This window comes from Hemiscyllium ocellatum, chromosome 15 (assembly GCF_020745735.1).
Source record: "Hemiscyllium ocellatum isolate sHemOce1 chromosome 15, sHemOce1.pat.X.cur, whole genome shotgun sequence".
Lineage (NCBI taxonomy): Eukaryota > Metazoa > Chordata > Chondrichthyes > Orectolobiformes > Hemiscylliidae > Hemiscyllium > Hemiscyllium ocellatum.
In genome coordinates, this window is record NC_083415.1 from 27,815,888 (window position 1) to 27,836,861 (window position 20,974).

Genomic DNA, 20,974 nt, shown 5'->3' on the forward strand with positions numbered 1-20,974 from the left:
ATAATGTTAGTAAGATGTAACACCACCTCTGTGCTTCCCCTGTGGAGTCACAGTGGTAGAGTAGTGGTAATGTCACTGGCCTGCTAATCTAGAACACCAGGCCAGTGCTCTGGGGATGTGGCTTTGAGTCTCCCATGGCAGATGGTCAAGTGTAGCTTCTTTTTGCACTGTGGGGGTGTCCCAATCTCTGAAACAGGAGGCCCATGTTCAAGTTTCCCACCCCCATTTCAAATGGTGTGTCATACCTTCTCTGAACAAGTTGATTAGACATCTATTCACCTGCATCCTTTATTTGGACCAGTTATAGTGGGATAACATGAATCAAATAAAATAACTGTGGATGCTGGAAATCTGAAACAAAAACTGAAATTGCTGGAAAAGCATAGCGGATTTGGTAGCATCTGTAGATAGGATTTAAAACATTAACTCTGCATTCTATCACCCTTCAGTTCTGAAGACGACTCTTTGAATCCGCAATATAAACTCACTCTCCGGGGTAAGTCATTTAGGATTGAGATGAGAATAATTTTTTTTGACAAAGTTGTGAACCTGTGGACTTGTTAGGTATATTCAGGAGGTAACTGGACTTTGCCCTAATGGCTAAAGGGATCAAGGGGTGCGGAGAGTAAGCAGGAGTGGAATTGCACGATCAGCCATGAAAAGTTTGAACAGTGGTGCAGCCTCCAAGGCCCAAATGGAGTACTCCTGCATCTGTTTTCTGTGCTTCAATGCTGCCAGATCTACTGCGTTTCTCCAGCAATTGCAATTTTTGTTTAATACTTAGAAAACCTTGTTGACATAGATGAGTTGGGTTAAAAGGTCTGTTTCTCTGCTGTATGGCTCTGATTCAATCTGACAAAAATCACCAAATCATCAAAAGATCAGGAGGATTCTTAAACGTGAATTGCATGCACACGCTGCTAGGTTTGTGTTTGCTATCATGCAGATATTTCCCCAGGTCACCGTTAAGATTCTCCTGACAATGTTTTCAGAGAAAGCTGTTCAAGCTGGGTATATAGGGACTCAAAAGCATTTTTAAAAAGATTATTTTTGTACAAACACAACTCCAAGGTACCAATTTTCTGCCTGTGGGAAAAATGGGCATTTAGTTAAAAACTGCTGATGTGGAGGGATAATTCTGCTAAAAATGGATTTCATGAAACTGCCAGTGGAAGTTTAACCTGTAACCAGCATAATTTCAAACCCTTTCTTTGGATGTTGTTTCCTGAATTTTGTCTGTGATCAGTTGATTTCAGCTGTGTGTTGACCAGGTTGGAAGTTGTTACACCTACCTCTGGATACATGCTAACAATAGTGATGATTCATGTTATATTTGTATCCCTAGATTTTATTCCTTTTAAACTGCTGACCTTGCTGCGCAATTGTTTTTTTGCAGTTTTTCCTAACCAATTCAATTTCCCTCCCTGAGGGTACCTTTTTCCCCTTCCCCTTCAAATTATCACTGTTCTCTGAGGAAAAATAATCTTAACCAGTATATTCCTGCAAGCTCCACCCCCACTTTTCTCTCAAGTCCTTGAATATGCTGTTACTTTTAATACCTCTCTTTCTTAGAACTGTGGGTTGTATTTCTTCAACGAACTTTGTCACATTATAGAAGCAGTCCGTTTAGGATTTTCTTTTATTCTCTCAGGATGTGGACATCACTGGCTGGTCAGTATTTATTGCCTGTTTCTAGTTGCCCTTGAGAAAGTGATGGTGAGCTTCCTTTTTGCATTACTGCAGTTCATGTGTTGTAGGTTGATTCACAATGCCACTTGGGTGTGAATTCCAGGATTTTGACCCAGTGACAGTGAAGGAATGTTGATATCTTTCCAAGGCAGGATGGTGGGTAGCTTGAAGGGCAATTAGCAGGTGGTGATGTTCCCATGTATCTGCTGGCCTTGTCCTTCTAGATAGAAGTGGCCTTGGGTTTGGAAGGTACTGCCTGAGGATCTTGGAAATTATTAGTGACAGTGCAAACTAGTGGTGGTGGTAGGTGAGCATACTGTGCTAATCAAACAGACTGCTTTGTCCTTGATAGTGTCAAGCTTCTTCAGTGTTGTTGAAGCTGAACTCATCCAGGCAAGTGTGGGGGGTGGGGGGGGTGTTATTCCATTACACTCCTGACTTGTGTCTTGGAGATATTGGGCAGGCTTTGGAGAGACTGAAGATTAGTTATTCACTGCAGTATTCCTAGCCTCTGACCTGCTCTTATAGCCACTGTGTTATCCTGTGTGTAACAGGATGTTGATAGTTGGTGATTCAGAGATCATAATACACTGAATGTCAAAGGGTGGTGATTAGACTTGTCTCATATTGGAGATGGTCATTTCCTGGCATTTGTGTGGCTTTTAATTGGTTGTTATTAAACTATAAGAAACAGTTTGTTTTTGTCATTGCAAGACAGTAAGTGTAGAAGCTCATAGTCTTTCAGCTTTAACTGTGGAGGCTATCATACAGTTGTCACTTATTCATTCTCCTCAGCACCTCCCAGGCATTAAGACAATGATCCATTAAGATATGCATGATGTTTGGTGTAAGCCTGCTCCCATTATCGTCCTCCCCTGTGCACAGTCTCTAATATTAAAACTATGCAGGCTCCTGTGTGCCTCATTGTACGCAGAGAACCTTCCTTGGCTATATGGATATATGTCACATGATATCTTCTGTTAATGTGACCATGGCAAACCATCTTCACCAGTTGCCAACACCCCTGCCAACCCACTGTTGTCCAGTGTCGAAGGATCTTGTAGATAGAATACACAGTTGCTGTTGAGCAGTGATGGTAGGTATGCATTTGGTGCCAAACCAGCAGATAAGCTTTGACCTGGATGGTGTCAAGCTTCTTGAATGTTGTTGGGGCTGTACTCCTCCAGTGCGACTTTGCAGGCTTTGCTGTTTGAATATAATTTTATCCATCATGGGTACATTGCACACACCTAGTTGTATTCTTATTTATCCATTTGTTGGCACAACACCGAGCCTTTTCCCCTGTTGCCACATCATTATCATGTTGCTTTCCCTCCAGGGTCTGTTCTGTATGACGACTTCTACTTTTCATCTGTCTGCTGAAGCTCATTGGCATCATCTGGAAGCACATCAGATCTCACATACGTGTTGATAATATTCCACTCTGATTCATTATTATGAGTAAACCTTAGTTTTAGAATGCAAATATGAGGTTCAGAAGTCTACACTTAATGCATGTACTGTGCTATTTTGGTGTTGACTTTCGTGGTATGTGGCCAATATATGCATTGACAGTAATAAAAAAAAACGATAAAACTTTTTTGCTCATTTCTAACTGATAACACTCTCAAATCAGTACATGGTCGTGGTGTGCAAAACAACTTACCACTGGATATGTTTAGTTGATTAAAGCATAGAGGTTTGCCAGTTCAGGAGTAAGTTTAGGATAATTCTGTTCAATCTAGAACACAGGATATTTCTCAACTTTTTGTATCAGTAGAGTAGAAGTGAATTTGCATATTTAAACTTTTAAAATGTTAATTAAGTTTGAATATTAATTAGCTCATAGGCTATGAGGAGTGGTGTACTCAACACCATATTGGCTGCGGTTGGATTATCTAAGTATCAGTGTCATCTGTGCCCCTACCTCTGAACTAGTATGCTTGGCTTCAAGTCCTTTCCTGTTTCAGAGGTGCACGATAGCCTGTCTGAACAATGAGGAACTTGAGTACGAGGCCAAAATCAAAATACCAGTTATAGAATAAACATATGACCTGACAAGTTGAAAATACTAGTCCAGTTCAGAAAGGCCAACTATAATTTGCTGTTTTTTGTCTTGCTGTCTTGTCTTTGTGACTTCCGTGACTACACATTAACATGAATCTTTTTTAGGGGATACCCTCCATGACATACTGAATCTTTCAAAAACTTTTATAGCTTTTTTTTATAAAGATTTTAATGCACAATTTCCAAATATGTTGAGTCCTCAACATAGAGGTCTAAACCTAGGATTTAAATCTGCTCAGTATCCACCTTTTTGTGAGCTTCTAGAGACTTTGTGTGCATCGCTGCCCTTCAGCATCCAGGCTGAACCTATTTTTAATGCATCATCAATTCCACGCCTTTTCTTAAGACATTCTATCTCTGGCCTTTAAGTTAATTTACAGCAATTTCCTTGTTTGTTTTTTTTTGCCTGTTATCAGTTATGCTGAGATCTTTTAAACTCCTTTTAAAATTATTCATAACTGTCCTGTCTAATCATTCTAATTCCTTATCAGAACCAGAAGATAATTCACCTAAAGCAATTGTAAACCAAATGTTTACATTGCAGCAAGCATCTACAATACAATGGTTAACTTGAAATTTGAACACACTTTCGATGTTTGGATATTTGTTTTAACTATCTATGTAGTTGTTTTTATTGCTATGGCCTCTTCTGACCACTGTCCCTTTCCTGACTAACTACAGCTGGGAGTCATTCATGCTGCATCGTTCATGGAAAAACAAAACCCTCAAACACCTTCCATAAAGCAAACTTTGCCGCACAAACCTCATCTGCCACCCAGTAGAGTATATTTGTATATAAATATTTATATGGACAAGTATTGGATTTTGAGTTTTATTAGTGAGACTGTTAGCAGTCACTTGTGTTTCACAAGAGTAAATTGAAAAGCAATATCTTGCATCCGTATTTTCTTTTCAATTCTTTCATTGGGCATCGGTGTTGCTGACAAAGCCAGCATTTGTCCATTCTTAGTTGTCCTTGAGCAAGAAACCAAAATCATGAGCGTGGAAATCCTGACATTCATTTTATCCTGTTTGCTATATTAGCACCTTTTTTAACAAGAGAGATTTCATATTGTCAAGCATAGATCCCAGCTGAGGTTCCTAAATCATGGTCCCAGTCTGGAAACCCTAAACTGTTATGTTTCTGGATGAGGAGGAATGAACTGCTTCTCTGTCTTTCTCTCACCAAGCTCTTCAGTTGGTTGCAACAAGGATAATTTTTTTAAAAAAAAGTCCCTTCCATTGTGGACATCCTTCTCCCTTACTGAAATGAACGTATGATTTAAAATGATTCATTTTAACTGGCTTGCTTGAGTTAACAAAGAGTTTATTAATTATTAAATGTGGAAAAAAGAATACTGGCGCACATGCACACCAATTTAGAAGTAAGTGAGGCCAAAAAGATTTCAGTTTCTTTTTTTTTAAAAAAAAAGTATGAATCGTTTGTGAAGAATGGCTGGTTGAACTTTGTGGCTGTTGCAGTGAAGGTTACAAGTGATGACAACAACAACTTTGGTAGTTAAGCAGTTAGTTTCATGATCCTTACTTTTGCAGATCCTTACTAATTGAGATTCAGTAGTTTTGACTCCTATCAATTGTGTCTTCAACTTTCTGTGCCGATAGTTTGACATTTGAATTTTTAATGTATCCTTACCAATGTACATAATTTGGTCAGGGAGATGCATTGCTGCTCTCAGTTTGCAGATAACCTTTAGATGGAACTACTGGACTTGCAAAAATCTGACAAGACCCAGTGAAAACGTTTATTTTGTTACAGTTGGAAAATCTAAGTAAGGCTTATTTTGAATAAGGTTAGTTTTACAATATTTGATAATTGATTTTAAAAATTCTTGCAGCACTGACAAAGTGCAGATTACATCCTGACCTAATTCCCAGCAGAATACCCTCCCCTCTCTGTTACCACCAAACTACCAACTGAGATTTCGCCAACCACACCTACCCAGCAACACCATTTCACATTGAATATCTCACCATGTACCTAACACTCCAATCTGAACAAATTAACCCCTGCTGACTAGAAATCCACCCGCTCCACCCAATCTATCTTTCGTGTTGGTTAAAAGACTGGAGCTTTTTAAATTTGCAGAATGCATCAGCTGGTGCCAATAAAGATGAACTGTCCTTTTCCATTGATGCAGCCCTGTGAAGTTTTCTCTCACCAGGATTGGAACTTCTCAGAAGTAATTTAGCAGTAGGCATCTTTGTGCGCAGCCCTTTGCTGCAACTGCTCAAAGAGTCAGGCCAGTGTGTTCCCTCATGGAGAGTCTGGGACCAGCGGATATATTCTTAGAATTAAAGCTGTTAATTTAGGATGGAGATGAGGAGGAATCTCATCTCTTGCAGCATTGAGAATTATTGCAACTGCTTGCCATAGAGAGCTGTGGGAGCAGAGTTCTTGTGTATATTTAAGGCTGAAACAGATTTTTGATCAGTAGGATAATCAAGGCTTATCGGGAAACCCTATGGAGAATAACCTGATTGCAGCAAAGTAGATATGAAGAATCATCCATGATTGTACTGCATTGTGGAGCAGGCTTAATGGTGAACTCTTGTTCCTATTTTCTTGTGGTCTTATTTGATTGCTTTCTTGTTACAATAATTCATGGAACACTAGATTTTTATTTTTAGTCCTGTTCTTCAACAGAAAATCTACCACACCTATACTGAATGAAAATGACAATTTAAAATGGCATCTAACTTCCCATGTGGCTGTTTATTCTGACACACTGTTGTCAAAAAACTGACCATTATAAATTGAATCCGCGCAAGCAAGGCATCTGGGTTCAGCATTGCCAGTCACTTTTTTATTTGAATAGTTCCTTTTTATAAATTCAGCCAAATGATGGCAGTGACATGACCCTTGCACAAGACAATCATGCCTCCCAGGGGCAGGAGAAATTATAACTAGTGCATGTCAGCATCTGTCCTTCTCCAATTTCATGTGAATATGCGCTGATTAACATTCCAGTGAGTCAGTTCCAATTATAAACATGTACATAATACAACAGTTTGCGCAGCAATTTTCAATCTAACTATACCAGTTTGACTGTATACAACTTGAGTACTGCTGAATCAAGTCACATTTCATTACAGCTTTTCATTTTGCACTTCCCACTAGGATGGTTTACAAAAATAGCAACGAAAAGAGGAACAACATATTTCTACAGTATGAGAAGAACGTGCTGAGTAGTTTGCAAGTAAAGTGATGGTGGAAGCAATGCCATGGAGCCTGCACCAGTTAGGTGAAACTGACTGACAGTTAACTACCCAGCTTGGTTTAATGTGAAAGCTGACTGGTTTACGTGGACAAGGCATTGCTCTGAGGAATGAACCAGAAAATTGTGCCACCTCTTTTGTTCAAATGGATTAAGTATAGTGTGTATAAATATATTTTTTCTGTCTGCAAAGTAGAGGTGTTTGTATATTAAAGTGTGAAGTTATTGGTAAGAGTGACCACTACACTTTGTTTGTGGAGACAAGACCCTGCCTTCACATTGAAAATAACCGATCACTATGCTAAATGGGACAGACCAGAACAGATCTAGCAACTCAAGACTGGACATCAATGAGGCACTGGAGGCCATCGACAGCTGCAGAATTGTACTCCAGCACAATCTGTAACTTCATGGCCTGGCATATCCACCACTCAATCATTACCATCAAGCCAGGGAATCAACCCTGATTCAGTGGAGAGTGCAGGAGGGCATGGCAGGAACAGCACCAGGCAAACCTGACGACGAGGTGTCAATCTGGTTAAACCACCAAACAAGGCTACTTTTGTATGCCAAACCACATAAGCCACAAGTGATGGAGCTAAGCAATCCCACAAACTATGGATCTGATCTAAGCTCTGCAGTCCTGCCGTATCCAGACGATTAAACAACTCACCTGGAGGAGGAAGCTCCACAAGTATCCCCACCCACAATAATGGAAGAGCCCAGCACATTGGTGTGATAGGATAAGGCTGTTAATTGTTCGCATCAATCTTCAGTGAAGTGCTGAGTGAATGATCCATCTCTGCCTCCTGCAGTGGTCCTCAGCATTACAGATTCCAGTCTACAGCCAATTTAATTCACTCCAAGTGATGATACAAAACAATTGGAGTCACTGGATACTGAAAAGGTTACCGGCCCTGGCAACATTTTAGCAATAGTACTGAAGTCTTTGTTCCAGAACCTGCTGCTCCCCAAGCCAAGCTGTTTCAGTCCAGTTAGAGCACTAGTATCTACCTGACAATGTGGAAAGTGGCACAAATATACCATGTACATAAAAAGTATGACAAACCTATCCAATTACTGCCCCATCAGTCTACTCTCGATGATCAGTAAGTGATGGAAATTATCATCAACAGTGCTATCAAGAAGCACAGTCATCAACAGTGCTCAGTCATAACTTTCTCAGTGATACCCAGTTTTGGTTTCATCAGGGCCGTTCCACAACGGTGAAGTGAGAGTGACAGTCCTTTGACATTAAGGCTTCATTTGACGAAGTGTAGCATCAAGGAGCCCAAGCAAAACTGGAATCAATGGGTATTGGCTGAAAATGTATTGCTGGAAAAGCGCAGCAGGTCAGGCAGCATCCAAGGAACAGGAAATTCGACGTTTCGGGCATAAGCCCTTCATCAGGACTTATGCCCGAAACGTCGAATTTCCTGTTCCTTGGATGCTGCCTGACCTGCTGCACTTTTCCAGCAACACATTCTCAGCTCTGATCTCCAGCATCTGCAGACCTCACTTTCTCCTCAATGGGTATTGGGGCAACCTCTCCAATAATTAGTCATACCTGCCACATAGGAAGATAGTCTTGCTTGCTGGTGGTCAGTCATCTCAGCTCCAGGGCATCTGCAGGATTTCCTCAGGGCAGTATTCTAGGCCAAACTATTTTCAGCTACTTTAATCACTTTCTCTCCATTATGAGGTCAGAAGAGGAGATGTTCACCAATGATTGCACAATGTTCAGCACCATTCGCAATTCCTCAGACATTGAAGCAGTCTGTGCCCAAATGCAACCAGTTCTGGAAAATATCCAGGCTTTGTCTGACCAAGTGGCAAGTAACATTTGCGCCACACAAATGCCAGGCTCTGACCATCACCAATAAGAGACAATCTACGAGCCCCTCTTGGCATTTAATGGTGTTACTATCACTGAATTCCCCACTATCAACATTCTGGGTGTTATCAGTGATCAGAAATTCCACTGGACTCACCATATAAACATTTGTGTCACAGGCTAGGAATATTATGGCAAGTAACTCACTTCCTGACTTCCCCAAAATCCGGCCATTGTGTGCAAGGCAAAAATCAGGAGTGTGATGAAATACTTCCTATTTGCCTGGATAACTGCAGCTCCAACAACACTCCAGAAGATTGACATTATCCAAGATAAAGTAGCTTGCTTGATTGGTACCGCATCCACTTCCTCCAGCACTGCCGCTATGCACCTGTGTACTAATAACAAGATGCACTTTAACAATTCACCAAAGATCCTCAAACAGCACCTTCCAAACCCACAACCGCTTCCATCTAGAAGAACAAGGCTAGCAGATATATGTAAAAAAAACTGCCTTCAAGTTTCCATCCAAGTCACTTACAATCCTGACTTGGAAATATATCAACATTCTACAATGACTGCTGGGCCCCTTGCTGAGATATTTATATAATTGATAGTCACACGTGAGGTGTCAGAAGACTGGAGGTTGGCTAACGTGGTGCTACTGTTTAAGAAAGGTGGTAATAACAAGCCAGGGGACTGTAGACCAGTGGTGGTGGGTAAGTTGTTGGAGGGAAACCTGAGGGACAGGATGTATATGTATTTGGAAAGGCAAGGACTGATTAGGGATAGTCAGCATGGCTTTGTGCATGGGAAGTCATGTCTCACAAACTTGATTGAGTTTTTTGACGTAACAAAGAAGATTGATGAGGGCAGAGCAGTAGATGTGATCTCTATGGACTTCAGTAAGGTGTTTGACAAGGTACCCCATGGGAGACTGGTTAGCAAGATTCGATCCCATGGAATACAGGGAGAACTAGCTGTTTGGATACAGAACTGGCTCAAAGGTAGAAGACAGAGGATGGTGGTGGAGGGTTGTTTTTCAGATTGGAGGCCTGTGACCAGTGGTGTGCCACAAGGGTCAGTGCAAGGTCCACTACTTTTCATTATTTGTATAAATGATTTGGATGTGAGCATAAGAGGTATAGTTAGTAAGTTTGAAGATGACACTAAAATTGGAGGTGTAGTGGACAGCGAAAAAGGTTACCTCAGATTACAGCAGGGCGAATGGGCTGAGAAGTGGCAGTTTAATTCAGATAAATGCGAGGTGTTGCATTTTAGGAAAGCAAATCTTAGCAGGAATTATACACCTTTTAATGGTAAGGTCCTTGGGAGTGTTGCTGAACAAAGAGACTTGGAGTGCAGGTTCATAGCTCCTTGAAAGTGGAGTCGCAGGTAGATGGGATAGTGAAGAAGGCATTTGGTATGCTTTCCTTTATTGGTCAGAGTATTGAGTACAGGAGTTGGAAGGTCATGTTGCAGCTGAACAGGATATTGGTTTGGCCACTTTTGGAATATTGCATGCAGTTCTGGTCTCCTTCCTATCAGAAAGATGTTGTGAAACTTGAAAGGGTTCAGAAAAGAATTACAAGGATGTTGCCAGGGTTGGGGATTTGAGCTATAGGGAGGGTTGAATAGGCTGAGGCCATTTTTCCCTGCAGTGTTCAAGGCTGAGGGGTGACCTTCTAGAGGTTTACAAAATTATAGGGGCATGGATAGGATAAATAGACAAAGTCTCTTCCCTGGGGTGGGGGTGTCCAGAATTAGAGGGCATAGGTTTAGAGTGAGAGGGGAAAGATATGAGAGAGACCTAAGGGGCAACCTATTCTTGCAGAGGATGGTACAGGTATGGAATGAGTTGCCAGAGGAAATGGTGGAGGTTAGTACAATAGCAACATTTAAAAGGCATTTAGATGGGTTTATGAATAGGAAGGGTTTAGAGGGATATGGGTCAGGTGCTGGCAGGTGGGACTAGATTGGCTTGGGATATCTGGTCGGCATGGACAAGTTGGATCGAAGGGTCTGTTTCATGCTGTACATCTCTATAACTCTAAGTTTAAATGACAACCCTAAATTGGTTGTCAGAATAATTCTTTGCACACTCCGGATCATCGAGCAAATGTTGTCCCATCGCAAAGTCTCATCTAGTGTTGAACAATGCTGAGAAACTGCAAGTACTAACTGGTTGGATATAATCAGTGTCATTAGTACCTTACCTATGAGCAATTAAAAGGACATACTGTCTTGTTAACATTTTAGGGGCTTAAATAATTTTAAAGTTCCCAGTCTAGTAACGACTTGGAAATTTCTCACTTGTTAAGACTCAAATCTTTTGTCTGTGACTAATCAAGACTAAAGCTCAATTTCTGATTCGTAACTCTGTTTTGAGGATTGGCTTTCTAAGTTACCAACTGAAATTTGCAAATTATGTGTGGGACTTCTCATCTTCTCAACTCACATACACTGCCAGCACTTGCTGTCTAGCATCACAGATTTAAACAGTGCTCACTGAAATCAGTGTCAGGTGTTATGTGGTATGAGTGTAATGAGTTTTTGGAGTGGACACATTTTCAGCAGAATTAGAGAAAGTGGTGAAAGGGAAAATTAAATTGTCTTTTGTAGTAGCTTTGCAATTTAAATAAAATGGGAAATGTGCAAACATTCCTTGCGCTGCTCGTAGGCATGTCAAAATTGGCAGCAATGTTTCCCCATAATCAAAAAATTACAGTACCTCATAAAACCATTCAATTTCCTTTCAGCCATTGTTAATGGGTTCTGCCAAAACATGGGATGTCCTTCATTTTAAAGCAAATAATAACAATGGTGGTCTAGGTTTACAGGCAGTAGGCTCAGCAGAGAGCATTAAATCGAGCTAACTAAACTAACATACTGTGTGTCAGGCATTAACGTGCAATGCTGGCATTCCATGAATTGTTTCACTTTGGCAATTTTGATACATTTTGCACTTCAACAGGGATTTTTGAAACTGTACTAAGTACTGTGTTGAATTCTCAATTTACTTTGTCAGGCAATGGTGAATAATGATTTTTTTACCATGAATCTAGCTTTCAATAGTACAGAATTTGAAATTTTTATCAGTACAGTCGTCTTGTTGTCAAACTTGCGTAAACAAGATCATGCATTGATTCTATTGAATGGATCAAGAATGCTATTTGAATAGAAATAAGGAATCACATGACTGAAAACCAGCTAGATAATTTAATGGAAATTCATGAGACTTAACAAAAAAGGTTGCTCATAAAGTACTGTACAGTAATGGGGTTGAGTGCATTGTCTTTGCAGCAATTGGTAACATTTCAATAAGTTTGTACTTCATGGAAATGGTTCAAAGCATTATCGTTTTGATCTAGGTTCCCCGCCTAGTTTGATGCAAGGTGGTCTTCTGGTTTGAATCCTTTGTTTTAGAATTTGTAATGGTCTGATACAACTGAATATTTGCTAATACATTTCAAGGGGAGGGGTTGATTTAGAGATAACTGCATAACCAAGGGACTTTAAGGCCAATGATCGACAAAGTTGCTTTTTCACCCTGTTTTTGTTAACAAATATTCCAGCTACGTTAAATCAAATGCAATCATGACGACAAAAACTTACTAATGGATATCTTGGAAAATTTGAAATAAAAAGAGAAAATGCTGGAAATACTTAGCAGGTTTGACTCATTTGAGGCAGTAAACAAAATTAATGTTTAAAGATAGTAACCTTTTGTCAATTCTAACCAAAGAGCACAGACCTGAAATTATTTCATCTCTTTCTCTTCTAACAAATGTGAGACCTGCTGAGTATTTTTAGCAATTTGTCTTTAAGCATTAGTCATGTTTTTCTTTAAGAAGTAAATGTTATCATCTATGCATTATATTACAGTACAGAAGACTGCACTAGATATAATTGGATTTTATAAATTTATATGCATTAAAATTCTATTTTAATTTTAATTGTCCTCTAGTCGCTTAGTTAGCCATCCTAACTTGGTTGTGTTTCTTTTAAAAATTTTAAACAATGCAGCTTTTTTTAATCTATGATTACTCCACTTGGAGACTTTCAAACCATGATAGAAAGATTTGAAGCACGTTGGTGAGACTTGCAAATGATACAATTGACTTTTGAGCACCAGTACCACAGCATTCCTCTACAGCATTGACAGTTCACAAGGTTCCCACCCATTGAAAGGTATTGGTCACAAATTTTCGAGTTGGTGAACGCAAATAGAAAATCTCTGTGGGTCTGGTAATATTTACCCAAGGTAGAAAGCTCCTGGTAAGCATGTATTTAAATAATGAGGTATTTAGATAAAAGTACTTTCATCATATTTGGAGAGTCTGATTATGGCACATCCTGCTTCAGCTCAATCCTCCCAATAGCTCAGTGAGTTTTAAACAAACGGTGAACTGAGCGAGAGAAGGAAGGTAGGATCTTAGTTTAATGGCAGAATTGCGTTGAATTCAATGCAGCACATTGTCATCAGCAGTCCCATGCTAACAAACGTGGTTGTCCACCTAGGAAATTGCGTGTCACTGATCAATATAGGGGGTACAAGAGAACTGTATGCCTTGGATTATAGAAGGTGAAGAATTGTCAGAAATATCGGAGAATGCAAGGATCTGGATTTTTGATAGTGAAGTGGTTACAATTGGTGTTTGCAGTCATTAGTTCTCTGAAATTTCACAACTCCAGGGTGTAGCTCAGGCACAATTTGATACAAATCCTGAAGTTGCAATTTTCACTGTATCCTGTTAGAGGTTACACAGTACCTCTGCATCTGCCTACACTGAGTCAGCAACCATTACAGTCACTGAAAACATCCCCTCTTCCACACCCTCATTGCTGCTCTAAGCATTAACCATTGTTCAGTCAGGTTATATAAGTCTTTAATTGTGATATGAGTAACTTTTTATTTGTTGTTTCTTTGGCCTTGAGGATTTGTCAATCACTCCGTCTGCTTTGAGAATGTGGTGAAGACTTGCTTGCTTCAACCTCTAATCCATGTGATGTACTAACACCCGCATGCAATTAAAACAAGAATTGCAAGTTTTGAGCCTAGTGACCCTGACAGGGCAGAAATATAGTTCCAAGTTAGGGTGGTGAGTGGCATGGAGGGTAGCTGTGGGTGATGCCTTTATTCTTCTAGCTAATAGAGTTTCTGTGTTTGGACAGTGTTTAGTGAATTACTGCAGTGAGTCTTCTAGGTATGACATACTTGTTTTTGTCATAGTGGTGGTAATGAATGGTGTGTCAAGTAAATGGACTGCTTGTTTTGGATGATGTCAACTTTAAATTATTACTGGAGCTGAAACATCAAGACAAGTGAGGATCTAAGTTCCCAACTTCTGATCCTCCAACATTACAGCACTCCCTCAGTACTGACCCTCCAACAGCTTCTGACCTGCTGTTGATATCTAGTTTAATTTCTGGTGAATGATAACCAGAAATTGGTGATTGTAGAGGATTCAGTGATGATGATGCTGCTGAGGTCAGTGGGAGATAGTTAGATGCAAACCATTAGAGTTGATCATTGTCTAGGACTTTGGTAACAAACAAATAAAGTTTGCCCCTCAAATCAGTCATAGGCCAGATATTGCCAGATCATCTTGCATCTGGTCACCGGCTGCTTCAGTATCTGAAGAAATGCAAATGTTATTGATGAGCAGTCATCACTCAACAGCTCCATTTCTGTGTTGGAGAAGAGATCTTTGGTGAAGCAGTTGAAGATGGTTGGGCTTAGGATATTATAATAAACTTGGAAGGGCTCTTGTGGTGCCTGGGTTCAGATCCCACCAGCTCTAGAATATGTAATAACATCTCTGAGCAGGTTGATTAGAAAAAATCGGTTAAATAGAAAATGGTGATTCTGTGGTGTAGTGGTTATCACATTTGCCTCACGCAGAAGATTCCTTGTTTAAAACAACATTGCTACCTTATTGTAGAGGCCATCTTGCGGTGCAGTAGTAGTATCTCTGCCTATGAGCTGTGGAAGCTTGGGTTCAAGTACCACCTGCTCCAGAGGTGTGTAATAATATCTAAATTTCAAGATTTAGAAAGATAGACAACAATTTCTCTTAGCTTTTTCATCCAAGTTTTACCTTTTGTGTTTCACATTGGGTTTTCATAAATCATGTTCTACAAGCCTTGTTGATACATTGTAGAGCATTCCTCCTGTTCGAGATTGAGCATAAAAACATATTGATAACAATTTGTGTAGTTACATTTTAAAAAGTGTGGCTGTTTTATCTTGACTTTGTACAGAAGGCATGGCTGAAAGCTACACTTTGTTCACAGAGGTTGACCTAGAATGGATCACCTTCACCTAAGGCAGTATACTGCTAGTATCTTGCTGCTTTCTTGACCTTTTTAAGAGTTCAACCATTTATCACCGTTTTAAATTTTACTGTTATTGAGTGCTTGCTGTATTATGGCTTTTGTTAGAAAAACCACATAATTCAATCCCTACAGTACTTGTTTGCATTTCTGATTTCAGTCACACTAATGTGCAAAGTCAGAAACTCAAGTTTGCACCCTATTGGGTGCCTCATTTTTGGATCTGTATCATTAGACTGGTGTTTGTACTTTTTCAATTTTAATGAGATACTCAGTTTATTTCCAGATGTGGCACCTGCAGTTCAATTAAACAGCAATTCCACATAATGCAGTTTTGCTAAACTGAGTATGTTTGTGCATTTTTGTTTTCCAGTAAACACATATCTATTTATGATGCAAGCCCAAGGCATCATGATCAGAGAGAGTGTGAAAACAATGGGATCTCAAATGTATGAGCAGGTGGTTCGCAGCACCTATGCCAAGATGAACAGCAGCCTTAATGGTACAGGTATTTATGCAGTAGCCATGGTAACAAATTAAAGGGTAGAATATATTTTATACAAGTGCAGTGTGCAGTATTGATCACTTATGTATAAGAAAATTTGTTTGTAGAATTGTTTTTCCATCTTAGCAACTTACCTTATTCTTTAAAAATTCAATTATTTTATCATTAAAATTTTATATGTTTACGTATTTCTAGTTGTTTTAGTTGGTAATACTTTATCCTCCAGGTCAACTTGGAAGGTTGTGTTTTGAACTCGGTTCAGTTCTGTGAGGCCCTAATCGAAGATGTCACTACATTAGTACTGGCTAAATTTTGAATTATTTGAGATGTCATCTTATGGGTGTATTAAACCAAAGCTCTGTGTGCCTGTTTGGGCTGACAAAAGATTCCTTTGTAGTACTTAAAGAGGAGCTTGGAGGTCTGTCCATGTCCTAGCCATCAGTGAACACATTTCACTGTCAGCCACTTGATAGAGGTGTACAAGATGATTAGGGGTTTAGATAGGGTTGACAGTGAGAACCTTTTTCCGCTAATGGAGTCAGCTGTTACTAGGGGACGCAGCTTTAAATTAAGGGGTGGCAGGTATAGGACAGATGTTAGGGATAGATTCTTTACTCAGTGGGTTGTGAGTTCATGGAATGCCCTGCCAGTAGCAGTGGTGGACTCTCCCTCTTTATGGTCGTTTAAGTGGGCATTGGATAGGCATATGGAGGTTATTGGGCTAGTGTAGGTTAGGTAGGCTTCGGTCGGCGCAACATCGAGGGCCGAAGGGCCTGTACTGCGCTGTATTTTTCTATGTTCTATAACAAATTTGGCAGAGTGCAAATGGCAGTTGTGACTTCACCTAGCTAAGTAACTACACTTCAGAGGTAGCTTTATTGGATCTAACGTACTTTTAAAATTTTGGTGGATATGATGAGGCGTACATAAACATATGACATTTTGCCTGCTCTTTTGAAGAGTTGAGTATATTTGTATGGTCTATTAAAGAAAGAAATAATATGCTGTGCAGTTTAAAAGAAGCTATGAATAATGGCAGATAATATATTTTTAAAATGCAAATTATATCCCTAGAATGTTCTCATTTTTGTCTGCCACCTGATTTCTCTGGTATTGTTCCAACCTGGAAGCACTGTCACCTATGAATGTTCTAAAAACTGACAATCCTCCCAATTCCAGTGTATATTTTGTGGTTAACTTATCCCTCATTATTATTCTTCTCTTCTCGTTTTATCATAGTATAATTCCATATTACCATTTGGGACATGTGCACTGACAGTACCCTAAGATCAGATGACTTAGCTTTGTTTAGCCAAAGGGTTTCATATAGCCCAATGTACTGACATTCCATTGTGAAAATCTTAACTCCGCTATCTAATAAATGTATTTGATGAACAAATGTATTCTATTGGCAGAATTCCCATCTGCAAAGATGCTAAGTTTTATATATCTGCCAATTGTAGATTAATTTGCTTTACATATAAAGTGTTCTATTCAAAAGAGATGCCTTGTACTAAATTTGAGGTTTCAAAGTCAAAGCATGTTGAAATTCATGAATTGATTTAGTATCTACATAATTAATTGGCAGTAACTTTGAAACAGATGTCTTAGTCTCTTAAAACAAAATTGAGAAAATGTTTATACAAAGGTAATCGAAGATTTATTAGGATAAAATTGACTCGATTTAATGAACAAAATACTTCAATTTTTAAAAAAAAGATTTGAAAACAACCTTATGAAGGGCAATTATTTACAACCTTGAACGTTTCTTGTGTATTTGCTGAGCTTTTATGGTTCATGTCACTCATTGCAATAATATTTGCTTTAGTTTATTAACTGATGTTGTGATACCCATTTTTACCAAAGTGAATTTAATAGTGTAGTGTATAACATTCATTGAGCAACTACCATAAATTTAATACATGTTAATCCTTGCTTCTATGAAGATCTAAAAGTGCTGCTTCTGGATTCAAAAGTGAAGGTGAGAAAGACAATAGAGGACTTTGTGTCCTGATGGTAAAAGTTGGCAATTTATTTCAATAGCAGAAGTCTTATCCAAATTCTTTTTTCTGTTTACCATTCTTCCACACCCTGAAACCCATGTACAAATCTAAAAAGAACGACCTTGAAATTATTTTCAATTAGCTTCCAGGTGTAGAATTGGGAGTACAGAAGAAGCTCTTTGGCCCATCAAGTCTGCATTGTCAAATGACTGCATCTATACTAGTCCCACCTTCCAGGACTACCCCCCCATAGTCTTGAATATTATGACATGTAAAATTCTGATTAAAATAATTTTTCAAGGTTGAGAGTTTTCTTGACCCAACTACCCTCCCAGGCAGTGCATTCTGGATTCCCACACCTGCTGGGCAAAACCTACTCATCACTTTAAAGTTGTGTTTTCCACTCCCCCCATTATTCACCCTTGAACCAAGGGGAACAGCTGGATCATTGTGATATGTGCCATCATCTAATACTGTGCAATTGGTCCTTTTATTGATGAATGGTGTTTCCTACCTCTTTTTCTGCTCACACCTTATTGCTTGGTAAGAATTGGAAAACAATTGTGTTCAGCATCCACATAGCCCAGCTTCTTCAATTGGTTGTAAATTAGGTGACAGTAATGTGATTGATCTGCATTAGGCTAATTTGACCGCTAGCACTCAGAACCCTTTTTTTGAAGGGGTACTTTCCTCTAGCTCTGCCAGTTAGCAACTTCCCCATCTCTGAAAATATATCCCAATTGCGAGATGAGAGTGTAAATCTGGTAGTCCTAAGCAATTATGATCAAAAATGTATTTTTCTTCGTGTTAGGAACAAGATCACCTATGCCTAAAGCAGAGAAACTTCTCATTTATACTCTCAGTAAATATTTGAAAATGTAACAGGTAGTAATAAATATTTGGACATCCTTAAAGTCTAGTAGATTGATACATGACTATTATTGAGAAGAGAAAAAAATGTTTTAAAATTCATATTTAAGATTGAATTATTTGCCAGTTAACTTGATTCTCTGTGCTGTATCTTTACTTGTGCTATGCCTGCAGTAATGAAACTTATTGTACTCTCAATATTCTTCTCAGATTATCCAGATGATTTAAATGATAGTGAAACTTATCTACAAACCACAACATTTCTTCCTGAAGGTTTTACCTACCAAGCAAACCTCCTGTGTCCTGAAAGACTTCCTTCTATGAGTGAGTGTGCAGGTCATTTTGTAATAGTGTGCATTTCATTAATGTTAATTTGCTGCAATATGATTGATAAATTGGGGGCACTGTTTCTACAGCACAAACATTTAAAATGTGTGTCAGCTGTCATGTGATTACATCGCCAGCACCTTAAGCGCTGTTTCCAAAGTGCAATTTTTCTATAATGTGGAGTTGCACAAGAACGCAACCATTATGTTATAGAAGAACGACCTATATAAAGAAAGAAACAAACAAATTATAGTAAATTTCCAAAGACATCAACTTTCTGTCAGAATTAATCTGTTGGAGTTTGTTCCTCCAGCCACCATTTGGGTTGGCTGTTTAGAGCTATGTGTGCATGTGACAACCGGCTCCAGTGAATCTGTAGTGTGTCAATATGCCTCTGCACATGCCCAGGTGACATCATGACTGATGGTTGACTCTCAATTGCAGAGTGGAACGGTGATATATTCACTGTTCAGAAATACCAAGAAGAAGGTACATGATCTACTATCTGGTTATTACAGGCTAAGCTATGATGATGGCTAGAATTCTTTTAACTGTTATTCTAACATTTTAGTTTCAAATACTATGCCTGTTGTCATTCAATACAGCATTTTTTTATTCTTAGCTCTGAAGCAGAGAAAGTCATTGTCACAGAGCTGCTTCTGTGTTTTTACAGTGGATGCCAGAGTTTATTTCTACCCTGTGAATATATGGGACAGTATGGCAGGCAGCTGCTGCTTGGTCACTTGGCAATGATGCTATTGCAGTGCTGTATTTCTACTCTTGCATTTGGCACTACACCTAGTGATGGTGTTGCCTATAAGCCTTATCCAGTATAAGAATTATTTTATCCGTGCAGCATTATTGCTAGCATTTTCTCTTGTATAGGAATACCACAATATTTGGGAATAAATTCCAAAACCGTTAACAAAATATGTGCATGAAAATCTATAAATTGATGAACTTTATTGGGCACAATGTTGAACATGAAACAAAATTGAAAGAGTTGATTCCCTTTGAAAGGAATGTATTTCTTTCTTTTTTAATAGCTATTTTGGGCTTCCCTTTAACTCAATAAATTAATGATCTGCATTTTATACTATAAGTCAGTACAGAGGTATAATTTGTGGCTGCAACCCAAAGGTGATGGGAAGCCTTCACTTTAACTAATGCTATTCCTAAGTTAATGGTGGTTCTGCATTGGGTGTCATACTCAAGGATTTTGATTTGTGATAATGATGCAAATTGTCCATGGGAAAATCTAATTAGTGTGAGTCTTTGAGAGGAACTCCGTGTGCTTTTCATCTTTATGTTGTTCTTTTATTGAGAGGGATGAGAGATCTGTTAACATGTAGCTGCAAAGTATCCTGTGGATGGTAACTGAAACACAATAGGAGGGTGTGAATGTGGAGTTTAGTGGCAAGGATGCTAATCAGGTGGGCTACTGATTCTTAAATAGGGTTGCATTTTGTCTCATTCCAACAACAGCATTCAGATGGCAACTCTTCAACATTCCATTATGTTTCTAAGTTGAGCCATGTAAATGATCTGATTGGATAGGATGCATGTCACTTGTTGCATATTACATTGTGTATGTAGCTTTGTTGGATATGGGGGTTAGACCATGCTAATGGGAGACCCTGACAGCCGTGGTAGTATTGAAGGTCAACAAGAGATGAGTCAGAAAATGACACTATGGCGTGCATATTGCTTGCCTCTTGTGATCCTTCTCTAAGTTGACACGTTTGTTAGGGGAGGAATTCTGAACTGAGTATAGATATTGTAGAATTCTCATTGAATTATACACTTTCTTTTCGAACATTCTGTTTGAGATGAAGACAAAAGTTATCGGATCCAAAACACATTCTCCTTTTCCACCCCAAGGAGCTTTCCCTGCGATGGTTAATCTCTAATAAATCACAGTCATCTTTTTTGTTTTCTCAAAGTATGATTCACTAAAGAATGTTGATACTGAGCCTGTTGGTATCCTTTGATAACGAGTTGCTGATTCCAATTAACAATAAATTGATTGAAGAAGGAGTCTAATAATCATAATGACTCAAGTTAGCTTTTATTTTTATGAAAAGGATTTAATATGAACAGTTTCCTT

At 39.0% G+C, this 20,974-nt stretch overlaps 1 protein-coding gene across 2 annotated transcripts in view; it reads left to right on the forward strand.

Moving 5' to 3' along the window:
• Nucleotides 1-20,974, forward strand: part of LOC132822919 (beta-1,4-galactosyltransferase 5-like) — a 91,856-nt gene that overhangs the window by 43,560 nt on the left and 27,322 nt on the right. Inside the window, exons 2-3 of one of the 2 annotated variants that reach the window (XM_060836325.1) lie at nucleotides 15,536-15,670; nucleotides 18,751-18,864. In XM_060836325.1, coding sequence (XP_060692308.1) covers nucleotides 15,536-15,670; nucleotides 18,751-18,864 — 249 coding nt within the window. The remainder of the gene's footprint in view (nucleotides 1-15,535; nucleotides 15,671-18,750; nucleotides 18,865-20,974) is intronic. The other variant, XM_060836326.1, reaches the window with a different exon arrangement.